Source organism: Argopecten irradians, chromosome 10, assembly GCF_041381155.1.
Source record: "Argopecten irradians isolate NY chromosome 10, Ai_NY, whole genome shotgun sequence".
Lineage (NCBI taxonomy): Eukaryota > Metazoa > Mollusca > Bivalvia > Pectinida > Pectinidae > Argopecten > Argopecten irradians.
Window position 1 is genome coordinate 18,935,815 of NC_091143.1, and position 11,872 is coordinate 18,947,686.

Genomic DNA, 11,872 nt, shown 5'->3' on the forward strand with positions numbered 1-11,872 from the left:
AAGGACTTTTTCACAAACAATTTCTTACTTTACCTGCATTTGTAATTGTAAGAATTTATAATGAACACACATAATGAATTCATGTTCATAACGTAGAACGTTTCATTCCCGTTCAAGGTTCATAAAAGATGTATGTAATATATGTATATAACAAATCAATTGTGTTGGTCCAAAGAGATTCGTTATATGCATGTTTTCTTTCTAAAAATGAAAATCATAGTTATTTCTGTTGACATGGTGCTGTTATCTTCCTGACACCGTCATAATCAAATTTTCTGAACAGATAAAATAATGTACAATATTATATCAAAACCAGTCAAAATATTTATAACAAGTCCAGTATATTTGACAAGATAACATGACTTTTAATACATAATAATATATATACATTGTGTCTATAGGTTCTAGTACATGTTTGTGTAACCTTCCTATAATTCCGACCCCAAGATCATAAAGCAGTCTTAAGTCTAAACCAATAAGCCAATCATACATGATGTTATAAACCAATCTTAAGTTTCCACTTAGCCAATCACACATGATGTTATTAAACAATCTTACTGTCGACGCGGGATTACTTCGAAAGGCACAGGTGAAGTACTAACCAGACAGACGGAAGAAGTTCCTTTGATCACTACAGGCACAAATTGAATGGGATAACATGCGCGTGGCGATTGGTCGAGTCTGACTTCACAAGCCCTGCCTCATAAACATCACTGACAGCATGTAAAACTCTTCAATTCTGAGATCACCGAGATGTGGACGGCGTAGTACATGGCCTCTCAGTTTCGGTGTAGAACAAACAATTCAATATTTTAATTAACTTTACATATATACTGTATTGTAATTTGAACCGACGAAGAATTCAAACACACATTTTTTTTAGGAAAAAAAAATCTTTAGTTAATGACAGTTTGAACACGTCAAATGATCAAAGTAAAAGTAAGATTTTTGTCGGCAAATCGGCACAATGGGATCCCCATAAATGATGGTATTTTGATTATTGCCACAAAGATTTTTGAATTAAAGACTGAATAAATGATCAGTATAATGACTTTTACAACAGAAAATGAATTAAAATGAACATTTTAAGTAATAAATAAAATTATTTTGCGCTGAAATATTGTGTACAAAACAGCACCCCAACAACGTACATATTTGTTCTTGATGTACGTGGAAGAAATCGCCAATGTTCCTTAGGCCCAATCTAGATAAAGATATTACTTAAAATCGACATTAAAATTCAACATTTGGTCTTTCTTTTGTCAGTCGATCAAGTTGTTATTACATGTAAACATGTGCCGTACGCTGGTTTGGGCAAGCCAGTTACGCGGGTGTCATGTCAGCGAGAACGCTGGATATTCAGCTCCAGCCAAAACAATCCACTTGTTGGTATTATTTTAACAATGTAAACGTAAATGATACATACTTTTCATCAGTTTAATTATATTAACATAATCTGTAGACGTAGACGTAGACAATCTGACAGTTCGATTGTGACCTAATTTTACGAACAGAATGTAAACATTTTCAGCAGCAGTTTTGGAAAAGCAACCAACTCTATTTATAATTAAAAAATATGTTTAGTTACGAAATATAACAAAGGACTAGCCTAATAGTTAACTAGATTTTCTGTGGTTTACTGCCAGTGAATAATTACGGACGTCGTTGTAGATTCTAGGCCTCGATCAACGGTGTGCTGTTTTGGGGCTTTGACTACACGCATGGCATCTGTTACAAATAAATGCTCACGATTATAGAGAATTCATCTTTCAGGTAAATCAGCAAAATGTGTGCTTTTCCTACAAATTTTCTGCTTTACGTCGCGTATGTCAGATATGTATCGGTACTGAAACTGATTTTTAATACTGATTTCAATTCGGATAGTTCGAACGCACGTTTTTTCTGAACCTTATTTTTTGAAGAAATGGGCGTGTTTATAGAAATGCGTTGACAAATGAAAACAAGCGCTGCATTCCCAGAATAAATTAACCACACTCGTGTGTATATATATAGATGCACAGGTAACTAGTTCATCCACATATCGAGGAAGTAATGCGTATCGTATAAGTGCCTTTCGAAGTAATCCCGCGTCGACAGTAAGTTTACACTTAGCCAATCACACATGATGTTATAAAAAGTTACTGTAAATCAACTTTCTTTTGCGGCTACTAAATTTCATGATTTCGGTTTCAAAGCATTTTCGTAGAATTTAAGTTTCGCGGATTTAAAAGTGCATTGCAAAACCTTTTAATTTAATTGTACAAAAAAAAAGAGGAAGATATTTATTCACAAGATTATCTTTGGTGAATTTATCTTGTTCGCGAAATTCGCGAAAATAAATCACACACAAAAGAAAGTTTGTGTACAGTATGTCATTGTTGATTGGTTATATGTAAAAAACGTAACTCTGTAAGATAGTTTCATGATACAAAAGCTGGGTTACACTGTAACCTATAATTCTCAATCAAAATGCATAGAAATATGGACATGAATTGAAAATTAACGAAATTGTAAACAAACTAATTTTTGCAATAACTGATCATGAATTTCGCATTTGTATGACTTTGGATGTTTCAAATAATTTGACTTCTTGGCTGCTATTTTATCATTTTTTGAAACTGTTTTGCGGCAATTTGTTTTTGCAATAACACATTGTCCACGAATCATATGAAATTTGATCACACACAAAAACAAGTTTACAGGAAATATGCCATAAGGGAAACATCTCTGAGTCATTTACGGCTCAACTAATAATACCACCTTAGTTTTCAAACTAACAAGCATTAACAACTCTAAATAATAAATGAATAATGTTTTTAGTAAGCAGAGTTAATAATTAAATGCCTTATACATGTAGTTTCAAAGGAAACCAGATCAAAACAGATATATTGTTGAAATAATAATAAAAAAGTTTGTAAATCCAATGTACAAAAAGTAAAACTATAAAATATGGACTTCACTTCTATGACGCAAAAGTTTAATGAAAACAACTTATTAGAATTTTCACAAAACTGTTCACTATTTACACCAATTCCGTCTTTGCATATTACAGATTTAGCTCCCTTGCAGGTAGGTATTGACTGTAACGTCATTATTTTGTGAGCGCAATTCACATCATTTTCTCCGAAAATTATCAGGATACGCTCGCAAACACATGACATCACAATCAATACCTACTCGCAAGGGCAGATAACTCTGCAGTGTGTAAATACAGAATTCTAGTCATGTTTTGTTATAGGCATCTTCTTGCATGCCTATAAACTACTGTATAGCAGTTAATTTTAGTGGTGGTTTATTTTCGATATGATATTTGATGGTGTTTTCATTGCAAAATAAGCAAATTTTAAACACCAGCAAAATATTTAGATATTCACTGAATACCTTACAGTTATAGCTTTGTAAAGATTTACTAAATGTTTGCATAGGCAATATTTCTTCACATGAAATTCCCTTTTTTGCCCCGGTTCATGTAAAATTCATGTGAATTTCATGTGAAGGGATCTTTGAACTATGATATATATAACCTCTGTGAAGATGACCCTTTGAAATATTGACCCTGTGAAATCAAAGCACTATACAGTGTCCAGCATTAGTCACTACATACTATTCATGGTTACAGACCAAATACACTGACGTTGCCTAGAAAAATCAATAATTGCTTCATGAACTTTACTGATGCATGTATCACTTTATCTTTTTCAGTACATGTCACTCTTACCAATTGATTAATTGAGAAAGTTAAAATTTTCACAATGTATTTGCTAAATCATTCCAATGAGAGAAATTTCTCCACTACCCCTATATATGTGTTAATTCCTGCCTGAGGGGGTAAGGAACAAACATGGCTTTTTTTTTTCTAATTTCATCCATTGATCCGTGATAGAATCTATCACCTATAAAACACAAGTTGTATTGTCTGGTTTTAAGATTTCATGTCAAGAAGACTACTGAAATGGTGCATCTCATTTTGTTTTTCTTTTTCTTTCATACCTACGGATGTAATACTGGCTGGTCTAGGGTAATACACTCTTGCCGCCTGAGGCTGTATTGGATACCCATGCAATAAAGCCTTGTGACGTCACGGCGTCAACCAAACTATTTCCACGGTAAGTGGATATGAAGGATAGGGATATTCTACCCTCGGGATCACAAAATGTTGCAAAACCCTCGGCAAGCCTCAGGTTTTACTACATTTTGTGACCCTCGGGTAGAATATCCCTATCCTTCATATCCACATATGAAAGAGTCTTATAGTCTTTACCAAATTTTACCAGGGAAGCACTGCAACACTAAAACTGAATGGAATGTCTATATATAATTAATTGAATACCTAAGTAATTAGTACAACCACTAATTAGTGTAAAGCAGCAGTAAATAAAATTGTCACTAAAAAAACAAATTTGTACAGTATCTTCTTTCAGTCACCCAGGAATCAAACATTCCATACCGGTACAACCTTTTTCTCTGTTTCTCTATATTAAGTCCAATGTCAATGGAAATTACTATCATCCTATATTCCAGGAAGCTACAGTTCTGATTTAGGACTTTTAGGTCCCTGAGAGTCCATATCAACATCATTAGCTTGGCTATTTGTATCCTGTGACATTGGTTCTGTATCCTCTTGACTTAACATTTCCTGTGTGTTACTAGCAGCCTCAGTTGTCTCCCCTGACGAACTCTCGGACTTGGCAGCATTAGCGTTACTGTCTGTAGATTTTTTCACATTTTCGTTTGCTTTGTCTTTATCTGCTTTAGGAACTGGATCAACAGAACTAGATTTACTTTCAATGTCCATTTTTTTCTTAGATTCTGTAAATTGCTCTTCAATGAATTTAAATATTGACTTCATGCTACTGTAACTGGTGTAGTCATGGCGATCAGTTCCTGTAAAATGGAAAACAGATTAATGAAGGTATACAGACACATCATCAATGTGATCCTAGAAAGACATGAATAGCCTTCAACTTGTAAGTTAAATTCATACTTGGCTTCGAAAAGAACAATCACTTAAATTGCTCAACTTTTATACAAAATTCCCACCCTTGATGTCCACTGTGGATTTCAAGCTTAAAAGTGTTTCTTTAATACACAGTTCTATATATGTGTTTCTGAAATGTACTTGCCTGCTGATACCGTGGGACAAAAGTCCATTTTGGAGTCAAGAGGACTATCCAGGGGGTCTTGGGGCCCAGCTGACGCCCAGTTTTTGGCTCTCTGTAAAATACACAAGTAGAAAGACTATTTCAAACAGGTCACCTTTATTGTGACAACACATATAGAACATGCCATTCAGAATTTACCTGGCCTAGTTGTCTGTTGGTTAGAAAAAAGTTTTTTTTTTTTTTTTTTTTTTTTGGCACAACCTAATAATATAATCTTTCACAAGGGCATTGAGTTTTATGCTTTTTTGTCTGGTGATATATAGTTGAAAGAGACCATACACCACATGTAGCTTTTCCTTATTGACAAAATGTCATGGGTAAGATATTCTAGTCGCATTTAGTCTATGAAATCAAGCACCAAATAAGATTAAAGTTGAACAAGCAAATTCGTGGAATTTCCATCCCCCGCTTTCAGGACATATTGTAGGTAAACATTATTGAGGTTAGGTTTGACCTTAGTTGAAACATGAAAAAATTAACTTAAGTCTAATTGGGAAGTAAGACATTTAACTTTGTTACCAAGTTTGAAGAAAATCAGTTAATATTTAATACAGTTATTGTACGGAAGAGGCAGAAAATGACTTCTTTAAAAATAAATCAAAGGGCCATAACTCCGCTAAATAAGGTCCGTTGAAAGTCGCGATGGAACTTGGCCGAGTCCTTAGGCATTTAACCTTGTTACTAAGTTTGAAGAAAACCAGTTTACATTTGTTACACTTATTGCAGGGAAATGGCAGAAAATGATGTTTTTAGTAATTCAAAGGGCATTAACTCTGTTAAATAAGGTCCATCGACAGTTGCGATCACACTTTGCCGAGCCCTTAAGGCATTTAACCTTGTCACCAAGTTTAAAGAAAATTGGTTTACATTTGTTACAGTTATTGCACAGAAACGAAGTGTTACAGACAGATGGACTGACAGACAGACAGACAAACCCAAATTAATATCCCACGTTTTGGAGAAAGCGGGGGATAATAAAGTATGTCATGGAGGGAAGAATAGACCAACAAAACACTTCAAAAGAAATAGTTCTCATTCCCTTCCATGGGATGGTGTATGTCTACTTATTGATCTTCACATACTAAGGTGCTGATTGGTCAGTTATCAACTCATTTTATGCCGTGGATAGCAGAATTATCAGTGAAAACAAAAAACATTCCCATCCTATAGATCTAGAATTTCCACAGAGATGCAAAAGCACAATGAATAAATAATCAAGATGAGCCTTCTGAAAATGAATGTTGGAAAAACAAGCAATGAGAAATTACAAATGTCAAATTAAGAATGAGGTGAAAAATATCAATGACTTCTCTCATTGTTTACTTAGCTCTAACTCAGCAGCTAACACCCTCAGTATATATTACCTGCTGGTAGAAGTTGATGAGTCGGTCAGTAGACCTTTGGTGGGAGAACTTATGGACGGAATCGGTCAAGGCCACAGCTCTTACTCGCTTCTCAAAGTCATCAAGGTGGTTTTCAGCCTGCAGTTTTAAAGAAAAACCAATTTGCTTGTGATTTATCACACCAAATTCTGGTGCAACCTGATTTTGTATTGCCTGAATATTTGAAGGCAAAGCGATCAAGGTCAGGTTAAGATGAACCTGGCCAGTACTGATCAGTGTATTGTCTTTAAAATATTTGGTGTGACTTATCTGAACTTTAGATATGCTGATATACCACAGTCAATGTACTCCGAGACATGACAGCAACAATATCATATTTTTGTTTTTGTCTTTGTTTGCCATTTAGAACTCCTCAAACAATTTTCTCTAAAGCCAAATAAAAGCCTCTTAAAATAGTCCTGCAACTTGATGGGAAAATTAAAATTTCATCTAAAATGTATATTACAAATAAACTAAGGGAACTTCAAATTCTCTAGGATATAATATTTGAGTGACTTAAACATTATGTTTGACTCCTACTTCCCCAAGGAACAAATAGCCCAATGATATATATATAAAGGTTACATAACAGCCACGAGTGGTGTGACCTGTTTCTACCACAATAATATCCAATTTTAGCCGATAGAAATACGACGAGGATAAGTACGCAATCCAACAGCAGTTTTGGTGTCAAGAGGCGATATCACAGCATAGCATGACGTCACTCGATTATTGATGACGTTGGCAAAAGGTGATACGACACTGAGAAAGACGTAGTTCGGTCAAAGTTCATCGTGCCAGCCAATCAGAATGCGTACAGAGTTTATACCACGTGTGGTATAACAAATTGTTAATCAACCGCTGCATTGTTTATTTGATACCCTGAGAGTTGAATAACAGCGCCTATTGTGGTAGAAATATAGTTTATGTGACGCCCAATAAGGAGAAGAGTTTTACCAATTCCAGGGTACTGACACCTCCGTAACTATGGGCTACAATAGCGATGTCTTTAGCCTTGGATCTGGCCACAAAGTCTGTCCACAATGTCTCCATGTGTTCTTCAGGGGATGAGCTACCCTACAACAGATAATACATACATGTTTGATAGGAACATTAATTTGATGTAAGAAAACATTTTTCTGACACTCTTCAACCTTCAAATGTTGAAGCATGTAAGCCCAAAATATTCTATAAATATCAATATGCATAGTATATTAATTTTGAAGCGTCATCTACAAAATTGTGCTTTCCATTTTCAAATGCCACACAACGTACCGGTAATATACATATTTTAATATTTATACACTGTACTAAGACACCAATCCTAATTAAGGAACACTCATCTTTGACCTGTTCAGGTTTGGGTTGGCCATTAAGACACCAATATATATGTAGTGGTATTGGACTGGGTCAAGGTAGTTCAGCGGTAGGGCATTCGGCTAGTGTTCTGAGGTCCTGGGTTCAAATCCCAGTCTACATTTCTCCTCTTCAGTTACATATATACAAGGACACCTACCCTGATAAAAACACGCTCTCCTTTGGCCCTGTTCAGGTTGGGGTTGGCCACAATCACACCAAATCCATGTTCCTGTGCCCACTTTATGAATGGAAGCTGAGTACCACTATCAAGGCAGTCATTGATAATCAGTCTGGTGAAATATGAAAGGACAAACTCAACATTAAAGGAAACACCTCTGAATACATGTTTTAAGATATTTTTTGGTCTCCGACCCTTGAATTATTCCAAAAAATTAGCAATCGCATATATCACAACGCATATATTCTAAAGATGAGGAGTCAAGGTCACAAAGAACAAACAATAGAGCGATGTAAAAGGTGATATTTGTATACTGCTGATTCCAACACTTTGGAAGGTAAAGCCCCTGAGAAAATTGTTACCAGAACCAAAACAGGCAGCATATATATACTGTCTTTGCATTTACAGGGTATTTTCCCTTGATAGAAGTTATAGATTGTGACATGATATTGGCTGTCTTTTTTCAGTGAAACTTGCCCTCCTTTCACCGGAATATTATGGTGTTGCCCTCGCAAACATACTTCAGAATCAATACCAACAAGGACATAGTCATTCAGATCCCCCGCCAATGGAGATATCAAAGCTGAAGTAAGTTTGATTGTAGAGACTTATGTGTATGAAAAAAACAGGAAAAAGGAAGTTGAGCTAAAAAAAGATGGAGTATAATTCAAGTAGAGCGGGGCTGCAATTGTTGAATCAGGTATACAGCCTTGACATTTATATTAGACTATATACACAAAGATGGGTGGAGTTTTGCAAAGTAACATTTACCATTTACCATGATATTTTCAGCAATGTTTCCATGGTAACGGAAAAAGTGCAAAAAATGAAAAAACCTAAAAATAGCAAAATGTACTACTAGACCATAAAAAGAAAGTGTCTATGAAGTTTCGTGGAAATATCTCTGCTGGTTTTAGAGTTATGCTCCGGAAATGAACCTGGTAAAAAAAAAATGATATTTTCAGCAATGTTTCTATGGTTACAGAAAAAAGCACAAAAAGTGAAAACCTTAAAATAGCAAAAGGCACTACTAGACCATAAGAACAATGTGTCTATGAAGTTTCATGGAAATATCTCTGCTGGTTTTAGAGTTGTGCTCCGGAAACGATTCTTACACAAAAATCTGCCATTTTCAGTAATGTTTCCATGGTTACAGAAAAAAGTACAAAAAATGAAAACCTTAAAATAGCAAAAGGCACTACTAGACCATAAGACTAATGTGCCTATGGAGTTCCGTGCATATATCTCAACCAGTTTTCCAGTTATGCTGCGGAAAGCGAACCTGGTACAAAAATATGATATTTTCAGCAATGTTTCCATGGTTACAGGAAAAAGTGCAAAAAATGAAAATCTAAAAATAGCAAAAGGCACTACTAGACCATAAGAACAATGTGTCTATGAAGTTTCATGGAAATGTCTTCGCTGGTTTTAGAGTTGTGCTCCGGAAACGATTCTTACACAAAAATCTGCCCTTTTCAGCAATGTTTCCATGGTTACAGAAAAAAGTACAAAAAGCGAAAACCTAAAAATAGCAAAAGGCACTACTAGACCATAAGATCAATGTGTCTATGAAGTTTTGTGGAAATATCTCCTCTGGTTTTAGAGTTGTGCTCCGGAAACGATTCTTACACAAAAATCTGCCATTTTCAGTAATGTTTCCATGGTTACAGAAAAAAGTACAAAAAATGAAAACCTTAAAATAGCAAAAGGCACTACTAGACCATAAGACTAATGTGCCTATGGAGTTCCGTGCATATATCTCAACCGGTTTTCCAGTTATGCTGCGGAAACGAACCTGGTACAAAAATATGATATTTTCAGCAATGTTTCCATGGTTACGGAAAAAGTGCAAAAAATGAAAATCTAAAAATAGCAAAAGGCACTACTAGACCATAAGAACAATGTGTCTATGAAGTTTCATGGAAATATCTCTGCTGGTTTTAGAGTTGTGCTCCGGAAACGATTCTTACACAAAAATCTGCCATTTTCAGCAATGTTTCCATGGTTACAGAAAAAAGTACAAAAAGCGAAAACCTAAAAATAGCAAAAGGCACTACTAGACCATAAGATCAATGTGTCTATGAAGTTTTGTGGAAATATCTCCTCTGGTTTTAGAGTTATGCTCCGGAAACGAACCTGGTACAAAAATATGATATTTTCAGCAATGTTTCCATGGTTACGGAAAAAAATGCAAAAAATGAAAACCTAAAAATAGCAAAAGGCACTACTAGACCATAAGACCAATGTGTGTATGAAGTTTCGTGGAAATATCTCTACTGGTTTTAGAGTTATGCTCCGGAAACAATTCGTACGGACGGACAGACGGACGGACGGACGGAACCCATTTGTATATCCCCCGCCAACTTCATTGGGCGGGGGATAACAAGGGCAAGATACCTCTTTATAAATATGCCAAGACATAATAAACTGGACCCTATCTCATCCTACCTACTAAACTCCTGACCTGTAGATGTCTGCCATCACCTACCAGTCTGTGATGTTAATTTTTTTCGCTAGAAAGGTTGAATGGTGTTGTTATTTCAATTCATCTTCGCATATACTATCTAAAAAGAAGAAATAATTCATGGTTACAGAAAAAAGTACAAAAAAGCGAAAACCTGATTGCAAAATAGATTCATATAATCAAACATTTAAAGGGCACTAAAACTAGAGCATAAGACCTCAATTTGATGTTTACTATGAACTTTACTGACGACCTAAATATCTAGCCCCTGTCTGGCTTTTAGAGTTATGTCTCCTGGAAACTGTCACCTTGTACAAGAAATATGATATTTTCAGCAATGTTTACAAGTAATGGAAATATTCTATAACAGTCAAAAAAACCGCTTTTATAAAAAAATCTTGATAAACCTAAAAATAGCAAAAGGCACTTGTTCTAGACCATAAGACCAACTTGTCCAGAGCTCCTTATTCTAAGACAGTTATCGTGAAAATAGTCTAAAGATAAACTTATCTGGAGTGAAACCCATCTCTAGTCTAATGATAAACTTACTGGAGGAAACCCTCTCTAGTCCAATGATAAACTTACCCGAGTGAAACCCTATCTAGTCCAATGATAAACTTACTGGGAGTGAAACCCTCTCTAGTCCAAAGATAAACTTACCCGAGTGAAACCCTCTCTAGTCCAATGATAAACTTAACGGGAGTGAAACCCTCTCTGGAGATCCAAAAGATAAACTTGCTGGAAGTGACACCCCTCTCTGTCCCAATGATAAACTTATCAAGAGTGAAACCCTCTCTAGTCCAAAGATAAACTTACCGGGAGTGAAACCCTCTCTATCCAATGATAAACTTACCTGGAGTGAAACCATCTCTCTAGTCCAAAGATAAACTTACCCGAGTGAAACCCTCTTCTAGTCCAATGATAATAATCTTACTGGGAGTGAAACCCATCTCTAGTCTAAAGATAAACTTACCGGGAGTGAAACCCTCTCTAATCCAATGATAAACTTACTGGGAGTGAAACCCTCTCTAGTCCAAATGATATACTTACCAGGAGTGAAAGTCAATCTCAATTACCACTTTTTATAATATTCTTTACATGCATCTTGCGATATACTATCTTAAGCCAAGAAATGAATTGAGTTATCAACTTGTTCCAGAGCTCCTTATTCTAAGTCTAAAGATAAACTTATCCGGAGTGAAACCATCTCTAGTCTAAAGATAAACTTATCTGGAGTGAAACCCTCTCTAGTCCAATGATAAACTTACCCGAGTGAAACCATCTCTAGTCTAAGATAAACTTACTGGGAGTGAAACCCTCTCTAGTC

At 35.5% G+C, this 11,872-nt stretch overlaps 1 protein-coding gene across 1 annotated transcript; it reads right to left on the reverse strand.

Moving 5' to 3' along the window:
• Positions 1-346: 346 nt before the first annotated feature.
• Positions 347-8,628, reverse strand: LOC138332588 (cotranscriptional regulator ARB2A homolog). The gene is made up of 6 exons (XM_069280588.1): positions 8,603-8,628; positions 8,061-8,193; positions 7,502-7,621; positions 6,527-6,643; positions 5,124-5,214; positions 347-4,884 (listed from the first exon to the last, which is right to left on the reverse strand). The coding sequence occupies exons 1-6, from the start codon at positions 8,626-8,628 to the stop codon at positions 4,526-4,528; spliced, it is 846 nt and encodes a 281-aa protein (XP_069136689.1). The 3' UTR covers positions 347-4,525.
• Positions 8,629-11,872: the final 3,244 nt, after the last annotated feature.

Bases quoted from the DNA above. Each gene is read 5' to 3' on its own strand.
- LOC138332588 (XM_069280588.1), bottom strand. From the start codon at position 8,628: ATGTCCTTGTTGGTATTGATTCTGAA. The intron at 7,622-8,060 runs GTAGGTGTCCTT...TATCTGTTGTAG, and splicing joins GAGAGCGTGTTTTTATCAGG to GGTAGCTCATCCCCTGAAGA. The intron at 4,885-5,123 runs GCAAGTACATTT...TCCATTTTACAG, and splicing joins TTGTCCCACGGTATCAGCAG to GAACTGATCGCCATGACTAC.